Consider the following 18,987-nt stretch of genomic DNA (forward strand, 5'->3'; position numbering starts at 1 on the left):
AGTTGTCTATGTAGATCTTCTTTTAAAAAAGTGCAGAATTTAAAATGCTCATGGATAATCAGGTGAATTTTTTCTAAAATTTATAGCCTTGTGAACATTTTTTCCATTATATAGAAGTCAGAATTCTCTCTAGTGATTCCAAGTGACTAGGGAAGGGAGGAAGGAAGGAGGAAGGGATGGAGAGCAGGAGGAAGGAAATAAAGAAAAAGGAAAACAATTAGTTGAAAGAACAAATTAGCTAAGATTGTCAGTGTCTCATAAAAGCATAATTTTAGTCTTTGATTTTATTGTATGACCACCTTTCATGAAATCATTAAGTTATTCTTTTATTATCCCCAAATATGTCTCTATTTCTGTTTCCTTTCATCATTTAAATACAAAAAATATAAAGAAAAATGCATGGAATTTACTTGTGGGGAAGATAAGTATTTTTCCCTCTACCCTTTCAAGTTCTTGACTATAATAAAAAATCCCTGTAATAAAAGATGGTTAACAAGAAAAAAAGAAACATAAGTTTATTAACATGTATACATGGGAAATAACTAGAGGGAAATGAATAACTCAAAGAGGTGGCTTAGAATTTGGCTTCTATAGTATCTTCATCAAAGAACAATAAATTTGTGGAGAAATGACAGAACAAAGGAGAGCAGTTTTAGGCTTCCAAGGGCAGAGATAAAGGCTAGTTAGTAAAGTTTTATGAGGATTCTTCTGGTGCCTTCTCAGACTGTCAGGGTCCAAAATGGTCTCTATGGATTAATCTTTCTCTTTCCTGGCAGAGAGAAGAGGAGGGAAACCTTTGTAAATTTATGTTCTGCTTTTAGGCAAATTGGCGAAGAGCAAGAGGAATATCTTGTATCTAATTCTTCTTAATTGCCTTTGACTCAGAATAATTCATATGCCAAAGTGGCATATTTTAGGATTGGCATAATCTGATGTCCCTCAAACTCTAAGAGGAGGTGTAGGTGGTAGTTTTTTGAAAAAATGATTTAGGTCAATTATGTTTGTTTTTTTCACAGTGTTTTTAAAATGTATAAACTTTTCTTCTAAGTCTTTGTGAGTTAGATCAAAGCCAAATAATATATGATATTGCCTTTATTCAGACTAGTATAATTTAAAAATTTTTAAACATTTTAAAATCATTTTGCTGGTCTCAAAGTTTTCCGGTAGTAGCACTTTCACCTTCTACACTTAGTATTTAACATATTTTATAGCAGTTTTATTTAGCATAAGAAGAAGTTAACCAGAAGGATTTATCTTTAATATTTCATTTAACCCATTTTGTGTCTAGTTTCCAATCAAAAACTGTACTATCTTCTTTAACCAGATCCGATATCTCATCCACTATTGAAATAAATTTTAAGTAGGAAAGTGAGGATTTAGTTAGAATAAGAAAGAAATCACAACAAATCATAAATTTTAAAAAGCTAATACTCTGAATATCATACAATCCAGAAAAAAAGAACATTATTTTTATAATTAGTACCTTGGTATACCTCTGTAATACCTTATTGTTTTCCCCTTACATTTTTGGGATGCATACTCTCTGATTAGTTTTTCAAATGACAATGTTTTATAATATTCTATAAAAAGAAAAGAAAGATAATTCAGACTTCCACTAGGATGCTTGATTTTTTTTTAAATTTAAATTCAATTAACTAACTACAGTGAATTATTCATTTCAGATGTAGAGTTCACTGATTCATCAGTCTTATGTAACACCCAGTGCTCACTACATCACATGCCCTCCTTAATGTCCATCACCCAGTTACCCCATCCCCCACTCACCGCCCCTCCAGAAACCCAGTTTGTTTCCTATGATAAGAGTTTCCAATGGTTTGTCTCCCTCTATGATTTAGTCTTGTTTAATTTTTCCCTCCCTTCCCTTATTATCCTCTGTTTTGTTTCTTAAATTCCACATAGGAGTGAGATCATATGATAATTGTCTTTCTCTGATTGACTTATTTCACTTGACTTATTTCACTTAACATAATACCCTCTAGTTCCATCCACATCGTTACAAATGGCAAAATTTCATTTTTTGATGGCTGAGTAGTATTCCATTGTGTGTGTGTGTGTGTGTGTGTGTGTGTGTGTGTGTGTGTGTATCATATCTCTTTTATCCATTCATCAGTCAATGGACATCTGGGCTCTTTCCATAGTTTGGCTGTTGTGGACATTGCTGCTATAAACATTGGGGTGCAGGTGCCCCTTTGGTCCCTACATTTGTATCTTTGGAGTAAATACCCAGTAGTGCAATTCTTGGGTCAGAAGGTAGCTCTATTTTCAACATCTTGAGGAACCTCCATACTGTTTTCCTGAGTGGCTGGACCAGCCTACATTCCCACCAACAGTGTAAGAGGTTTCCCCTTTCTCCACATCCTCACCAACATCTGTCATTTTCTGACTTGTTAATTTTAGCCATTCTGACTGATGGGAGGTGATATCTCATTGTGGTTTTGATTTGTATTTTCCTGATGATGAGTGATGATGCACATTTTTTCATGTGTCTGTTGGCCATTTGGATGTCTTCTTTGGAGAATGTCTGTTCCTGTCTTCTGCCCATTTCTTGATTGGATTATTTGTTCTTTAGGTGTTGAGTTTGATAAGTTCTTTATAGATTTTGGATACTAACCCTTTATCTGATAAGATATTTATAAATATCTTCTCCCATTCCATGGTTGTCTTTTGGTTTTGTCAACTGTTTCCTTTGGTATGCAAAAGCTTTTATCTTGATGAAGTACCAATAGTTAATTTTTGCCTTTGTTTCCCTTGCCTTTGGAGACATGTATAGCAAGAAGTTGCTGTGGCCGAGGTCACAGAAGTTGTTGCCTGTGTTCTCCTCTAGGATTTTGATGGATTTCTGGCTCACATCTAGCTCTTTCATCCATTTTGAGCTTATCTTTGTGTATGCTATAAGAATATGGTCCAGTTTCATTCTTCTGCATGTGGCTACCCAATTTCTCAATACCATTTGTTAAAAAGACTGTTTTCCATTGGATATTCTTTCCTGCTTTGTCAAAGATCAGTTGACCATAGAGTTGAGGGTCCATTTCTAGGTTCTCTATTCTGTTCCAGTGATCTATGTGTCTGTTTTTGTGCCAATACCATACTGTCTTGATGATTACAGCTTTATAACATAGCTTGAAGTTCAGAATTGTGATGCCACAAGCTTTGGTTTTCTTTTTTGACATTCCTTTGGCTTTTCAGGGTCTTTTCTGGTTCTATACAAATTTTAGAATTATTTGTTCCAGATCTGTGAAAAAAGTTGATAATATTTTGATAGGGATTGCATTGAATGTATAGGTTGCTCTAGGTACCAAAGACATTTTAACAATATTTGTTCTTCCAGTCCGTGAGCATGGAACATTTTTTCATTTCTTTGTGTCATTTTAATTTCTTTCATGAGTATTCTATAGTTTTCTGAGTATAGATCCTTTGCCTCTTTGGTTAGGCTTATTCCTAGGTGTCTTATTGGTTTTAGTGCAATTGTAAATGGGATCAACTCCTTAATTTCTCTTTCTTCTCTCTCATTGTTAGTGTATAGAAATGCAACCGATTTCTGAGCATTGATTTTATAAAGAATGGTTGATTTTTAAAAATATTTTGAAATAATTATAGATTCATGGGGGGTTTCAAAGAAATTTCAGGGAAATCTTGTGCACTTGCATGCTTCCTGCAGCCTTTGGTAATGTTAATATCTTATACAACTATAGCACCTGTCAAAACCAAGAAATTGACATAAATACAATCCATAGAGCTTATTCAGATTCCACAGTTTTATATGAGTTCATTTGTGCATGTGTGTGTGTGTGTGTGTGTGTGCATATGTGTGTATGTGTAGGTATAGCTCTGTGCCATTTTATCACATATGTAGCCTTGCATAACTACTACCATAGTCAATATATTCAACTCTACCATATCAAGATTCCCCTGTGTTACCTCTTTGTAAATACACCCATCTCCTCTACATATCCCTAGCCTCTGGCAACTACTAATCCATTCTTCATCTCTTTATTTTATTTCATGAATGTCATGTAAATCATATACTTTGTATCCTTTTGAAATTGATCTTTTCCACTTAACATGATTTCCTTGAACTTCACCCATGTTGATGTGTGTATCAATAGTTTGTTCTTTTCCTTGCTGAGTAGTATTCCATAGTATTTCACAGTTTGTTTAACCATTCATCCCTTGAAACACATTTGGATAGTTTCAAGATTTTGGCTAATACAATGAAGCTGCTATGAACATTCATATATATGTTCCTATAAGAAAATTAGTCTCTCTTTCTCTGGGATATGTCTAAGAGTACAATTGCTAGGTTGATAAAACTATTTTGGGTTTTGAAAGGAACTACCAAACTACTTTCCAGAGTAGCTGTACATGTTGTATTTCCATTGGCAATGTATGAGTGACCTAGTTTTTCTGCATCTTTGCCAACATTTGGTATTATGACTATTTTTCATGTTGGCCTTTCTGATAGGTATATAGTGATATCTCATTATGGCTTTAATTTTATTTTCTCCAATAGCTAATAACACCAAACATCCTTTTATGTGTTTGCCATCTATACATCCTCTTTAGCAAAATATCTGTGCAAATTTTCTAATTAAGCTGATTTTTATTTCTTAAATGTTGAATATTGAGAGGTCATTATATATTCTCCATATGAGGCTTTGTCAGATATGTAATTTACAAATAATTCCTACTATTCTGAAATTTGTCTTTTCATCCCATAAACAGAGTCTTTCAGATAGGAAAAGTTTAAATTTGATGTGATTCAACCAACTGAACTTTCATTTTTATGGACCATGTTGTTGGTAATAAATCTAACTCTTCCCCTAGTCCTGGTTCCCTGACAATTATCTCCTATGTTCTTTTCTGTAAATTTTATAATTTTACATATTACAGTTTTTAACATTTTATACTAATTTTTATAAGTTTTATGGTCTCACATTACATCTTACATTAAAGTCTAAAATCCATTTTGAGCTCATTTTTGTATAAGCTGTGAGGGTTTTTTTGTCATTGTTCTTGTTGTTAATAGATATTCAATTGCTCCAGCACTGTTTATTGGAAAGGCTGCCCACCTTCCACTGAATTACTTTTGCTCCTTTGTCAAAAATTAATTGGGCATTTTTGTGTGAATCTATTTTTGGGTTCTCCATTCGATTTTATTGATGTATGTGTCCATCTTTCCATCAGGATCATACTGTCTTGATTATTGCAGCTATATAGCAAGCTTAATATTGGGAAGAATGATTCTCCCACTTTATTCTTCTTTATCAAAATTATTTTAAATACTCTAGTTCCTTTCTAAATAACTTTAATAATAATCTTGTCTATGTCTACAGAAAAACAGATTTTGACAGAAATTTTGCTAGACTTATAGATCAGTTTGGGGTGAATTCACATCTTTACTATGTTGAATATTTTTTTTGAGGTAAAATTCACATAACACAAAATTAACCATTAACCATTTTAAAGTGTACAGTTTGGTGGCATTTAGTTCATAATGTTGTGAAACCATCACCGCTACCTAGTTTCAAGACATTTTTATGACCTCAAAGGAAATCCTATATCAATTAAACAGTCACTCATTCTCCCTTCACCCAGCCCCAGACAACCACTAATCTTCTGTCTCTGTGGATTTATCTATTCTGGATACTTCATATAGATGGGACCATATAATATGTGACTTTTGTGTCTGGCTGCTTTCACTTAGCATAATATTTTCAGAGCTCATCCATGTTTTAGGATGTATCAATACTTTATTCTTTTTATGGCTGAATAATATTTCACTATATAGATATAGTGCACTTTGTTTACCCAGTCATCAGGTGATGGACATTTGTGCTGTTTCCATTGCTTGTCTATTGTGAATAGTACTGCTATAAATATTGGTGTATAGTATTTATTTGATTACCAGTTTTCAATACTGTTGGATACATACCCAGGAGTGGAATTGCTGGGCAATATGGTAACTCTATGTTTAACTTGTTAAAGAACTATAAACTGTTCTTCACAGTAGCTGCATCATTTTACATTCTCACCAGCAAGGTTTAAGGGTTCTAATGTCTCCCAATTCTTATCAACACTTGTTATTTTCCAATTTTTTTTATTGTGAGTGTGACAGGTTGGTGTGGTGGTATGATAGATGCCAAATTTTGTTGAATGCATTTTCTGTATCAATTGGCATAATCATATATTTTTTTCTGTAGCCTGTTGATATGGTAGATTACACTAATTGACTTACAAATATTGAACTATCTTTATATACCTGGAATAAATCTACTTCATCACTGTACTATTCTTTATATACAATGTTAGATTCGATTGATTAAAATTTTGTTGATTTAAATTCATGACAGATATTAGTCTGTTTTCTTGTTTATCTAGTTTCAATATCAGGGTAATACTGGCCATACCAAATGAATTAGGAAATGCTCTCTTTTGTTATAATTTCTAGAAAAGACTGTGTAAAAGTGGTATTAATTCTTTGAATGTTTTGCCAAAATCTCCAGTGAAGCCACCTGGGCGTAAGGTGTTTTCGTTGTGTGTGTGTGTCTGTGTGTGTGTGTGTTTTCATCTTTTATTACAAATTCAATTTCTTTAATAGTAGGACTATTCAGGTTACCTATATCATCTTTGCTGAGTTTTGATAGTTTATAGTTTTCAAGGAATTTGTCCTTTTCTTTTAAATTGTCAAATTTATGAATGTAAAGTTGTTCAAAGTATTCCTTACTTAACTTTTTTTTTCAGGTTTTTTTTTTGTGAACATTTATTTTAAATTCTTCTATGCATATACTCTCAGGTCAGTATGGTAACCCTATGACTTTTTTTTTTATTAGTTTCAGAAGTAGAATTTAGTGATTTGTCAGTTGCATATAACACCCAATGCTCATTACAACAGGTGCACTCCTTAATGACCATCACCCAGTTATCCCTTCCCCTCCCCAACGTCCCCTCCAGTAACCCTCAGTTTGTTTCCTAGAGTTCAGTGCCTTTTATGGTTTGCCTCCTTCTCAATTTTCATCTTATTTTATTTTTCCTTCCCTTCCCCTATGTTCATCTGTTTTGTTTCTTAAATTCCACTTAAATTCTGACTTATTTCGCCTAGCATAATACCCTCTACTTCCATCCATATCATTGCAAACGGCAAGATTTCATTCTTCTTGATGGCTGAGTAATACTCCATTGCGTATACACACCACATCTTTATGAGGTTTTTTTGTGATATCCCCTCAATTAATTCCTGATATTGGTGATTTGCACCTTCTCTATTTTTATCTTTGTCAATCTTCCCAAAGTTTATCAATTCTATTGATTTTTTTTCTTACAATCAGTATTTTTTGTCTCATTAATTTTTCTATATTTTTTTCTGTTTTAAATTTTTATTGAAATTTTGATCTTCATTGATTTTTTTCTTTACATTTCCTTCCTCTTCCTTACTTTAGGCTTACTTTGCTCTTCTTTTTCTGTTTGTTTGTTTATTTGTTTGCTTATTTGTTTTTTTAGTTAGGAACTTGAGAATATTGATTTGAGATCATTTCTCTTTTCTAACATAAGCACTTAGTGCTATGATTTCCTCCTGTAATACTTTAACTGCCTCCCACAATACTTACTATGTTGTACTTTCATATTCACTCAATTCTATGTAATTTTTTAGCTTTCTTTGAGACTTCCTTTTGCACCCATGTATTATTTAGTAGTCTGCTGTTTAATTCCCAAGTGTTTGGAGATTTTTCTCCTTACCTTTCTGTTATTGATTTCTAATTTGACCCCACTATGAACAGAGAACAAATTCGATTTCAATTCTTTAAAATATGACACAGGATATGGTCTATTTTAATGAATGCTCCAAGGTTGTTTAAAATGTGCTTGCTGTTATTGTTGGGTGGAGTGTTTTATAAATGTCAATCAGATCTTGTTGTTGATGGTGTTGTTTAATTCTATATCCTTGCTGACTTTCTGTCTAGTAATCACATCAATTATTGATATTGGAGGGTGTTGAAGTTATTGCTTTGATGTATTTTGAAGCTCTGCTATTTGTAAACATTCACTTGAAATTGTTACATAGTCTTAGTAGATTGATCCTTTTATCATTATGTAATGTCCCTCTATGTATCCAGTAATTTTTTCTCTGAAGTCCACTTTATCTGATATTAATAGAGCCACTACTGCTCTTTTTTAGTTCATATTTGTGAGATTTTTCCATCCTTTTACTTACAATTTAGAAATTTCAGTGTAAAAAGAAAATAGTTGAGTCATGTTTTCCTAATTACACTCTGTCATTCTCTGCCTCTTAATTGATGTATTTAAACCATTCACATATTAATGTGTCTTATTCCTCTGTTCCTTTTTTCCTCCCTCCCTGTGGGTAACAACATTTGTTTTAGAATTCCATTTTGATTTATTTGTAATGTTTCTGAGTTTATCACTATGCATAGCTGTCCTAATGTCTACGCTAGGTATTAACATACACACACATAACATCATAGCCTACTGGTGTCAACATTATACCACTTCCAATGAAGTTTAGAAACTTTACTTCCATTTGGTCTCTTTGCCCTCGCCATTTTTGAGACACATTTTTCTCTATATATATTTTGCTCATCAGATTAGTATTTCCTCTCTATATATTCTGCACATTAGATGGTGTTGCATCTTTTGCTTCAACCATAAAATATGTTTAAAGAAACCTATGAGGTGAAAAATAGTCTCTTATGTATATTTCTGTTCTTACACATTCTGTCTCTTTCCTTTCTGAAAGTATTGGCCTTCTTCTATTATCATTTGCTTTTTGTTTGGAGAGCTTTCTCTAGCCATTATCTAAGAGTAGGTCTTTTAGAAACTAAAATTCATTTCCCTTCATCCTAGAATACCTTTATTTCTAGATATAGTTTCAATGGATATAGGATTCATGGTTGATAGTTTTTTCTTTCAGAACTTGAAAAATGCTATGCCACTTCCTTTTGTCCTCCACGGTTTCAGATGAGAAAACTGCTGTTATTTGAACTGGTGTTACTTTATAGGTAACGTATCATTTTTCTGTTTTTAAGAATTTTTTCATTGTCTTTAGTTTTTAGTAACTTAATTATAATAGGTCTTGGTGTGGATTTCAGTTGTTCCTATTTGAGATTTTCTCAGCTTCTTGAATCTATACATCTCTGTTTTTAGCCAGATTTGGGGAGTTTCCAACCATTATTTCCTTGAATACTTTTTCGGTCTCACACTCTTTTTCTTCTCCCTCTGAAATACTGATAATATGAATGTTAAACCTTTTATTATTATCCCACAAATCTCAGAGGCTTTAATTTTTTTTCAATCTCTTTTCTCTCTGTTCTTCTGAGTAAATGTTATTTAATTTCATATAAATTTATTGTGATTCTATCCCCCATCTCCACTTTATTATTAAGACCATCCAACAGGGTTATTATTATTATTATTATTATTATTATTATTATTATATTTTTCAGTCCTATAATTTTCCTTTGCCCAGTGTGGAGCCCAACATGGGGCTTGAACTCACAACCCTGAGATCAAGACCTGAGCTGAGATCAAGAGTTGGACGCTTAACCAACTAAGCCACCCAGGCATCCCTCCATTTGGTTTTTATAACTTCTATTTCTTTGCTTAGATTTTATATTTTTTCCCTTGTTGCAGGAGAATTTGTAATTGACTGCTAAATTATTTTTCTGGGATCTGCTTTAAAATGCACATCAGATATTTCCAACATCTTATTCATCTCAGTATTGGCATCAGTTGATTGTCTTTTCTCATGCAGATTGTGGTTTTCCTGGGTTTTGGTGTGGCAAGTAACTTTTGTTTGTGTTCTAAACATTTTGGTTATTATGTTAGGAGATTCTTGATTCTATTTAATTCTTTTATTTTAGCAGGTAGTGCACTTATTTAGGTTTAGAATATAGATTCTCATCTACTTTCATTGTTTCAATAGCAATTTCGTTTTCAGAGTCCTTGCAGTACTATTCTAGTCTTATGGAGCTTCCTCTCAACCCCTGCTGCCAACAACATATATGTGAGTAGAACAGGCTTCTCTAGGCTGCCTTGCATCCCTGGCCCATCCTCTGTGGAGGTGTGCAGTGGACCTGAACCTATTTATGTCACTGGGTATATAAAAGTTGATGTCGTCCCTGTGGGTGTGAGTCTGCAAGCTGCTGCCCTGTTTAAGAAGTGGGGTTTGGGATGGCCAAGGGCTTCTTGCTGTCACTACTGCTGGCAAAATGGGATAGCCAGCCCTGTGTTGTGAAGCAGGAGGTGTGAGCTCCTCACTAGGTCTTTGTTGTGCATCTTCTTTCCCAGTATTTGGATGGAGCGAACAGACTTTTCTTAGGAATTTTTGTCTATGCCTATTGATGGTTCCAGATTGCAGGCCTTCCTTGGTCTCCAGTCCAGGGTATATGAGAAATGAACTTAAAACTAGGAAACTCACCACATTGTCCTTAAAATACTATACTCTATAGCTATTTTGCCTTCCTCCTTCCAGCTTTCAGAGTTCTTTTATTATTATCTGCTAGATAATTTTCAGGGTATTTAGTTGTATTTATAGGAGAAGAGCAGAGCAAAATGAGTCTACACAATCTTGTTCTAGAAGTGGAGCTATTTAACTTCTTTTATCCTGCAGGTGGAACACATCTACTAGATAATGTTTAATCATTTACATATGAGATATAGCATCACCATGGAAGGTCATCAATAGTTTCTGCTGATAGAAATGAGCCTAAAGTTATCTGTGAAGTAACCATAATTCCACCCCCTCACTGATCCATAACCTACAGAAGGTGACACTAGACTATAATTGACCTTACAGTGAAATGGTTGTGGGCCAGCTTTTTACCTTGAGAAGTATTTAAATCATGTCCTTAATAGTTTTGCTTCATGATATTATTGTGAGGATATAGCAGTGTTTGGTACAGTTCCTGGTATATAGGACTCAGTAAATTATTAGTTATCATTACTGCTCATTATTAACTCAGCAAGTTATTTACTGAGGACCTATTTGTGCCAGGGACTAAATTACCTGTCCTCATAGAACATTTTAATTGGAATAAAAAAGATAATGGCCTACTAAATAAGTAAATAAACAAAGTAATATCAAATAATATGAATGTCCATACACAGAATAGAGAGTGGGAGGCTATTTTGATTTGTTATGTAAAGCCTCTCCCTGAGAAGAGGATTTTTAAGCTAAGATCTGAATGACAACAAGGAACCCACCATGAAAATGGTCAAGAGAAGAGCATTTCTGGCAGAGGGGACAACTAGAATAAAGACTGTAGGAATACCTTGGCACAGTCAAGAAACAGAAAGGCCAGGGTGGCCACTGAGTAGTGGCAGAAAGCAAGAACAGTTCAACATGACAACAAAGACATACATAGGGACCATGTCATGCAGGAAGTTTAGGGTTATTAGAAAGATCAGGGAAGCCACTAGAGAATTATTGTTATTGGCAAAACCTAATTCTAAGGGATTTATTTTCGTAAACATAAGCATAGTTCCTGGCAGATGAACACAATGTTCCTCTTTAGAGTCTGACCGAAAGATTCATTAATTTGCAAGCTTACCAAAACTCTACACTGGTTTTCATCTTAACAAAAATATGGATCTGGATTGATTATACTATCTGGCATTAGGAATAATTCATATAATTTTGGGGAATAGTCACTGATCATGCTTTCTTCTGTTTTAGTTTATGATAAAATTACTAACATGTTTTGAGGATTTGTCAGTACACTAGTGTTTCTTTATTCCAGTTGGAGCCTCTGTGGAGATGTCAGGCATCTAAGATGCTTTGAGTCCCTTTACCATATCACTAATGTATGAATGAGGACAGAAGGAAATGGTGTCCACCGTATAATAGTACATATATGAAAGTAGTCCTAGATCCTCTTCTGCTTAACTTACATTTTAATAAATTAGCATGGCTAAATTAATTAGATGTAGTCCTCCTTCATGACAAACAATATCACTCTCTATACCAATGATTTTAAAATCATAAACTGGATTTTTCTAGAGTCCGCAAATAGTCAGAAGAAGGGTTTAATTTATATCCAGGCCTCTTCTTTTTATAGGATTTTACTTTATTGCCTTTAAATTAAGAAATTCCTGAATAATTCAGTCCATCCCAACCAGAAACATTCATGTCATGTAGGCATAGTGTTTTCAAATTATAATTGTTCCATTGCTGAGCAATCATCTTGTTTTTTCCAGATATGAATGAGGCACAAGCAGAGCACACCCTGAACAGCTGTAAGTTTGAGAATATCACTGCAATGTTTGCAAATCAAATGCTAAAACTCAAAATACTGCTAGAGTTTCTCTATCCCCACGTTTACCATTTCCCCAAAGTATATAATATCTCTGAATGAATACATGACATAACTCTCTGTAAGGGGAAAAAGAACTACTAATAATTGGGAATGTCTATATAGGTTCCTTAGAAATAACTTGTTATTCCTCACAGAAAGTTCCATTGACAACTTCTTTTAACAATTCCCTATTATTTTATCATATTTATTTTTATTTGGCTCACTTTGTTAAAGTAGAAAATCTTGCTTAGAATTAAATGACACCCATTAACTTTAACACGTGAACTTTGACACTTAAGTTATAGTAGGATAATGGTTATAATATTAGACAAGTATTTTAAGTGTACAAACGGCATTTTTCTGCAATAAACAGTGTACATTTGACACTCAGAATTGTCAAATATCCCTGGAATAAATTGCCATACATAAGAAAATGACCTAGAAAGATATGGAAAAAAAACAAATGTTAAGCTGAAGTTGCTTTAAATGTACCAGGGAGGATATTGAATAGTTTATTTTTTTAAGTTAATCCTTTTTCAATGTGAATAATCACTATTCAGTTATATAATTTCAATTAACCTTTTAAAGGCAAGGCAAACCTATAAATGTTTCTATCTTTAACTATGTGCCAAATACACCTACACATGTTTATAACTCTGGTTATAAATAGCCATCCTATAGCTACACTTGTTGTGAGCATAGCATAATGTCTAGAGAAGTTGAATCTCTATGTTATACACCTAAAACTAATGCAATGTTATGTGTCACCTAAAATAAACAGATAAAATAAAATATATAAATAACTATCTTATTTCCTTCTGACAGGTTGTGGAAGAGGGAGGGAGTTTCCATCCATGGAAAGAATTGCTGATGGTTATCCTGCAAAAAAAGCTGATTGGCCATGGCAAGCCAGCCTGCAAATGGACGGCATCCATTTCTGTGGAGCTTCTTTGATCAGTGAGGAGTGGCTCCTGACTGCTGCTCACTGCTTTGACATGTAAGTCCTCAGTCTGTACCAACAGGATCACCAATTTCACTTTCTTTCCTCACCTTCATTTCCTATAATTCTCATCCTTTTTCATTCTTTTTTTTAAGATTTTTAAATTTCTTTATTTGAGAGAGAGAGCATGAACAGGGGAGGAGCAGACTCCCCCGAGCAGGAGTCTGACATGGGTCTCCATCTCAGGATCCCCAAGACCTCCAGGACCCCAAGATCATGACCTGAGCCAAAGGCAGACACTTAACCGACTGAGCCACTATGTTTTTCATTCTTTTATGAGCATCTTAGGCTCCCACTGGAACTCGTGATTGTGAAGCAGGCTTAGGAACAAATGACAGTTACTAAAGAATAGTAGAAAAGTTAGAGAATCTTTATCTCCAACTGAAAATATATTCTGGGGAATATATTTTCCAAACTTTAAGAACAAGCCAATGCTGTCAAAAGTTAAACACACTCAGCAGTTTTCTGAAGATATATTGTAGATTTTTAAAGAACTCTGCTAATATAGTATCCAGACCCACAAACTTACATCAGATTATCCCACATGAATATCTTTAGTATTGCACTTTTGTATCTTTCTTGAAGATTTAACATATGGCATATATGGAGATAATAAAGAGATAATAATAATTCTAGTGAAATTCATATAATATGGGGAAATATTCTGGGTAAAATGTTAACTAAAAAGAAAGGATGAGAAAACAATATATAAGGTGTGGCTCCAATAGACACCTCTTGCTCTCCTTTTCCCTTCCCTCCCTATCCCCCCAATAGCTATACAGACATGTATATAACTGAATGCATATGAGAGTACACGTGTGTGGATATGTACATATGTGGGTACATATGTCTAATTTTTATTTATTTATAGTCTCTTCAACGAATCTGTATTACTTTTATAATCAAAAATAGCAAAAATATTTTGTTCCCTCTAGAAAAGACAAACTCCCCCTCAAGGGAAGGAATTTAAGCTACCTTAGAATGGGGGCATTTGTATCAGCTAAATGAAGCAAAGCAGCCCTGGGGGGAAAGCTTCAAATAAGGTGGTAAGACCCATCAAGTATCACCTTAAACAATTTGCCCTTCTGCCACCTCTATGTCCCATGCTGATTCAGAGTCCTGGGTAACTTTAAATCAGAAATGAATCAACTATAATCCTTTTAATCTGTGATCAGTTACAAAAACCCCAAACTCTGGATGGCTAGTTTTGGAACAACTCTCAGCCCTCCACTGATGAGAAGAAACATACAATCAATTATCATTCATGAAAACTATGCTGCCCATAAGCACGACGACGACATCGCTGTGGTGAAGCTCTCCACCCCCGTCTTATTTTCCAAGGATGTGGGCAGAGTCTGTCTCCCAGATGCTACTTTTGAAGTCCTGCCTCAGAGTCCAGTGTTTGTCACTGGATGGGGAGCATTAAAAGCTAACGGTGAGTATCTCAGTAAAAAAAAAGCTAAGCAAAAAATGCAAACCCATCTTCCATTTGAATGGAGACATAAAATAAGATTCAAAATCATAATATTTAAAATAAGAGATGAAATCAAGATGTCCAACGAAAAATATCACGAAACAACAAATAGAACAACCCAGATATGGAGACTTATGGAAACTTTGGCTAGAATGATTACACAGCTATCTATGTTCAATGCCTTCTATGGGCTACTTTGGAAACTAGTTATAACTTTCTTTTAAAAAATTACTCAAGCATATTTTTCACATCCCTTCTTTCTGTTGCTGTCTTCATATGCAGAGATTCTCCTATGGCTGCATTAATCTTAAAGTATGTGATTTGTGAGTAATAATAATGATAAACTGCTGAAATGTGTCATGCAACTCAGCAAAAACAGCCTTAAGCAAACATTTTAAATGGCGTGCATGATGTTAAATATTAAATGAGGCCCCTCTGATCCATGTATCTATGGAGCAGTTTTTGAGCCTCCAGATTTATAAAGTTCACAAGTATGACATTTTACTACATTTAATAACACACAATAAACTGCAAAGATAGATCTTTAGATTCTGATGTGAGTCTCCAGTTTCTACATCTCTTAGGTGAACAATTTACATATAGTTTAATATGCCTCTGAATTTCTGATTCCTGTTCCAGACTCTTGTTAAAAAGTTATAGTCTTATTTATGTACTTTCTCCAAGTATAGCTTTTGTCTACCAAGGCTTTGTCACTTCATTTTTATAGAAATCTGCTTTCCTTCAATATGTACTTCAAAATTCTGACATTGGGTCCGGGTTGTTATACTGTTTTTATAATCTGAGAATTCTCTTCCTCATCTCTGGGGGTTCTGCCCTGCTCTATAGTAAATGGTGAAGAATACAAAGGGGAATCAAATCCTTTGGGGTTAGACAGACCACTTACTGATTGGAGTAGAAATGGATAGCATCTCCCACTAGGGCAATACCAGTGACACTTCCTCTAGACCCTAATGAAACTTAACACCACCCACTCCCAGAGTAGTAGTTTGTGAGTGATTTGGGACTTCATCATGAATCATTCAATGCCCAATGGTGTGCAGATTACTAAGCATTGATCTGCTTACTCCAATAAGAGGCATACTTTTCAGGAATAACACTATAAATTTATAAGACATCAGTCAAAACTTAAGTATAAATATTTGATTATGGTTTTCTCTGCATTTTGAAACTGAGACAAGGACTAAGGTTTTCTTATCTTACCTCCCAAAATTTATCCAATTATATCTCATTAGAAATCTTGAAACCAAACAGCTTGTAAAATGGAAACTTTGTATGCTGGATAATTTCTTCTTTGAATAGTCGATAATGTAAAACAGCTTCTTATATATGGTTAAGCACTTAAATTAACTTTTTAAAGGTTGAGATTAAAGAATGATAAGAATTTAAAATTTAAAACCTAGCATCCTAGATTAATTAACATAACATAAAACATAAAAGTAGGTACACAGAAATTATAAGTAGTTGAAAAACAGTTGATTAAAAGCCTGGGAAAATCTACACATTTTAAATGTCACTTAGAACACAAGAGATAGTACTGAATACTGCTGAAGCATCTATGCAAAATAGTTCAGATGGTTCTAAAAATCTGTATAAAGAACAGATGGTAAGCAGACTCTTTCCCTGGGAGCATTTCAAGGAAAATCAGAAATGAAGAGAAAATGGTCACATAATGACCCTCTCATGCTTAAAAATGGTGAAGAAATTCACTAGACCTTAGATAACTTTTATGACTGTAGAGGATTTAGGCTTAGTTTTTCAGCAAGATGGTCAATCCTAGGTAAGTGAATTTACTAGTGTTAATACAGAGGATTAGATTTATTTACAGTTAGTGACAAAATCCCTAGTAACCTAGATTTTCTCTTATAAAAGCTCTAGACTCACCAGCCATCATTAACATTGAAGTGCAACTTTGTACCAGGAGGGTTTTAAATATGTAATCCTGAACTCTACAGTTCACTCCAATAGCTTCCATTGACTGAAATCTGAATATGGGACAAAACACTATCATAACTGATTATATTAATTATTTTCTAAACCTCACAATAAACATGTGAGATAAGTATCATATCATTTTCTCCTTTTACAAGTGAGTAAAATGATGCTTAGTAAGATTAAATAACTTGCACAAGGCTAAATAGCACATAAATTGTGCAGTGTTCAAACTCATATGTGCTGCCTCCAAGACCAGAGCCTTTAGCACAGTATTACCCTGACTAGTTGATAAAACTGACAGCACTGCCCTCCTTCCTCTTCTCAATTGTCTTTGAACCTGTTGTAAACAGAGCACCCATCTTTATATGAAGGACTAATACGGTCTTTAAAATAAAAGCTGTTACACTTGGCGTTATACGCAACTAATTAATCATTGAACACTACAACCAAAACGAATGATGTACTATATATTGGCTAACTGAATTTAAATTAAAAAAAAAGAAAAAGAAGAAATAAATAAATAAAATAAAAGCTTTTAAGTGGTAATGAGAACACAATGACTAAAACCATACAATAGACAATGAAATAGTATTTTTCATATAACAAATGAATAGCTGTGTGGGTCATTAATAAAACACGATCTACTTCTTATCTTGGTATTTGTTATCTACCCTGGAATTAGTTTTGGATAGCCATTTAAGATCAAAGTAAACATGGTCTCTCTGATGAAAAAATAGCATTCCATTTATTCAGTATTAAAATTACTTTCTGATAGTACAATCTTGCTCTATACTGCTCTTCCTAAAGGATTCTCCATTCCCAGTATAGCTGTGTCCTTTTTAGAGTGATGTGGCAGATTTCCAGGTAAGGTAAGGTGAACTATCACAGGTCATCCCAGGTGGTGAGAAATGCCTGGGTTTAATTCTAAGGTTATCCCCCATTTAGCAAGACTCATAACCAGGTAAGCTTTAGTTTTATCATCTGAAAAAGAGCATATTCATATCTATCTTTGTTGGTTATTGCAAGGATAAAGTAAGATAGTGGATGTAAATGTGCCAAGAATGGTACCTAGTTCGTAGAAGACACATAAGAAATAGAATTTGAACCTGAGCACTGTCACTAAGCACAGAGTCAACTTCAAGACATATGTTTTATCACTGATCCATGCTTTGTAAGATACAATTAACCATCAGAACCAACAATGTGAAAATTCTTCATCTATTAATGTTTTTCTTCTTTAGGTCCCTTTCCCAATACTCTGCGACAAGTTGAAGTAGAGATCATAAGTAATGATATATGTAACCAAGGTAATGTATATGGTGGTGCTGTATCATCAGGAATGATATGTGCTGGATTCTTGACGGGAAAACTAGATGCCTGCGAGGTAAGAGTAGACTCAAATCCACAAAAATGAATTTGTTGAATAGAGGTGGCCATGCTGACCATAGACCAATGTCACTTCATATGCCTCCACAAAATTAAGATGTGGAGGAGAGAGGAGAGTGTAAGAAGAGGGAATGGGAGAACTATAAGAAATACTCTTCATTTAACACCCTTTTATTGTCCAGAACCATTTGTAAAAAATGGCCAGCAGTTGCAAATTAAGACTTAGGGAAAAAAAACTGGAAGCAGATAGTAGAAACCAAGCCAGAAAGCCACACAATCATTGTTTCAAGTCACAATGATAACCAATCAGGTATCTAATCCCTACTACTTGTAAGGCATTATGGAATGAGGTCTGGAGATACCTCCATGGCCAACAGAGCATCACCCTACCAGGGCCTAACCCTTGACCTTTAGCAGTGTACGTTCAGATAAAATTACATTATTAGGAAAAAAATATATTTATCTACACTCATTCATATTAAAGTGTTACCTCACAAATTATATCTAAAATCTAATTAAATAAATAGCATTTCCCCAAACCATACAAAACTTCAAGTATTAAGCATTTAAGCAGGCCACTTAAAAGACTAAAAATAAGTAACTAAAATAATAAAGATTTTGACATGAATCCAACAGTTTAACAATTCTTGAAGGGTTAGGAAACTTTTGAGAATTTGACATGTACACGTGCTTTTCCTAAACGTGAAGGTGGCACTATTGATCTGAAATTGGCTGTCTGTAATGTGATATAATAAATATTCATTCACTTGTTCATCCAGGGGTTTTTTTGTAAATTGCAAGGTAATGTGGCAAATACTGAAGGAAACATAAGTATTAAAAAAAAA

The 18,987-nt window shown here is 34.0% G+C and overlaps 1 protein-coding gene across 1 annotated transcript in view; it reads left to right on the top strand.

Annotated features, from left to right (window-relative positions):
- LOC103679178 (transmembrane protease serine 11G) overlaps positions 1-18,987 on the top strand; it is a 49,534-nt gene that overhangs the window by 27,785 nt on the left and 2,762 nt on the right. The window contains exons 6-9 of the mRNA XM_008708695.2: positions 12,232-12,270; positions 13,155-13,326; positions 14,505-14,764; positions 17,998-18,140. Coding sequence (XP_008706917.1) covers positions 12,232-12,270; positions 13,155-13,326; positions 14,505-14,764; positions 17,998-18,140 — 614 coding nt within the window. The remainder of the gene's footprint in view (positions 1-12,231; positions 12,271-13,154; positions 13,327-14,504; positions 14,765-17,997; positions 18,141-18,987) is intronic.

The sequence above is a fragment of the Ursus maritimus genome, unplaced genomic scaffold (genome assembly GCF_017311325.1).
Source record: "Ursus maritimus isolate PB19 unplaced genomic scaffold, ASM1731132v1 scaffold_8, whole genome shotgun sequence".
Taxonomy (NCBI): domain Eukaryota; kingdom Metazoa; phylum Chordata; class Mammalia; order Carnivora; family Ursidae; genus Ursus; species Ursus maritimus.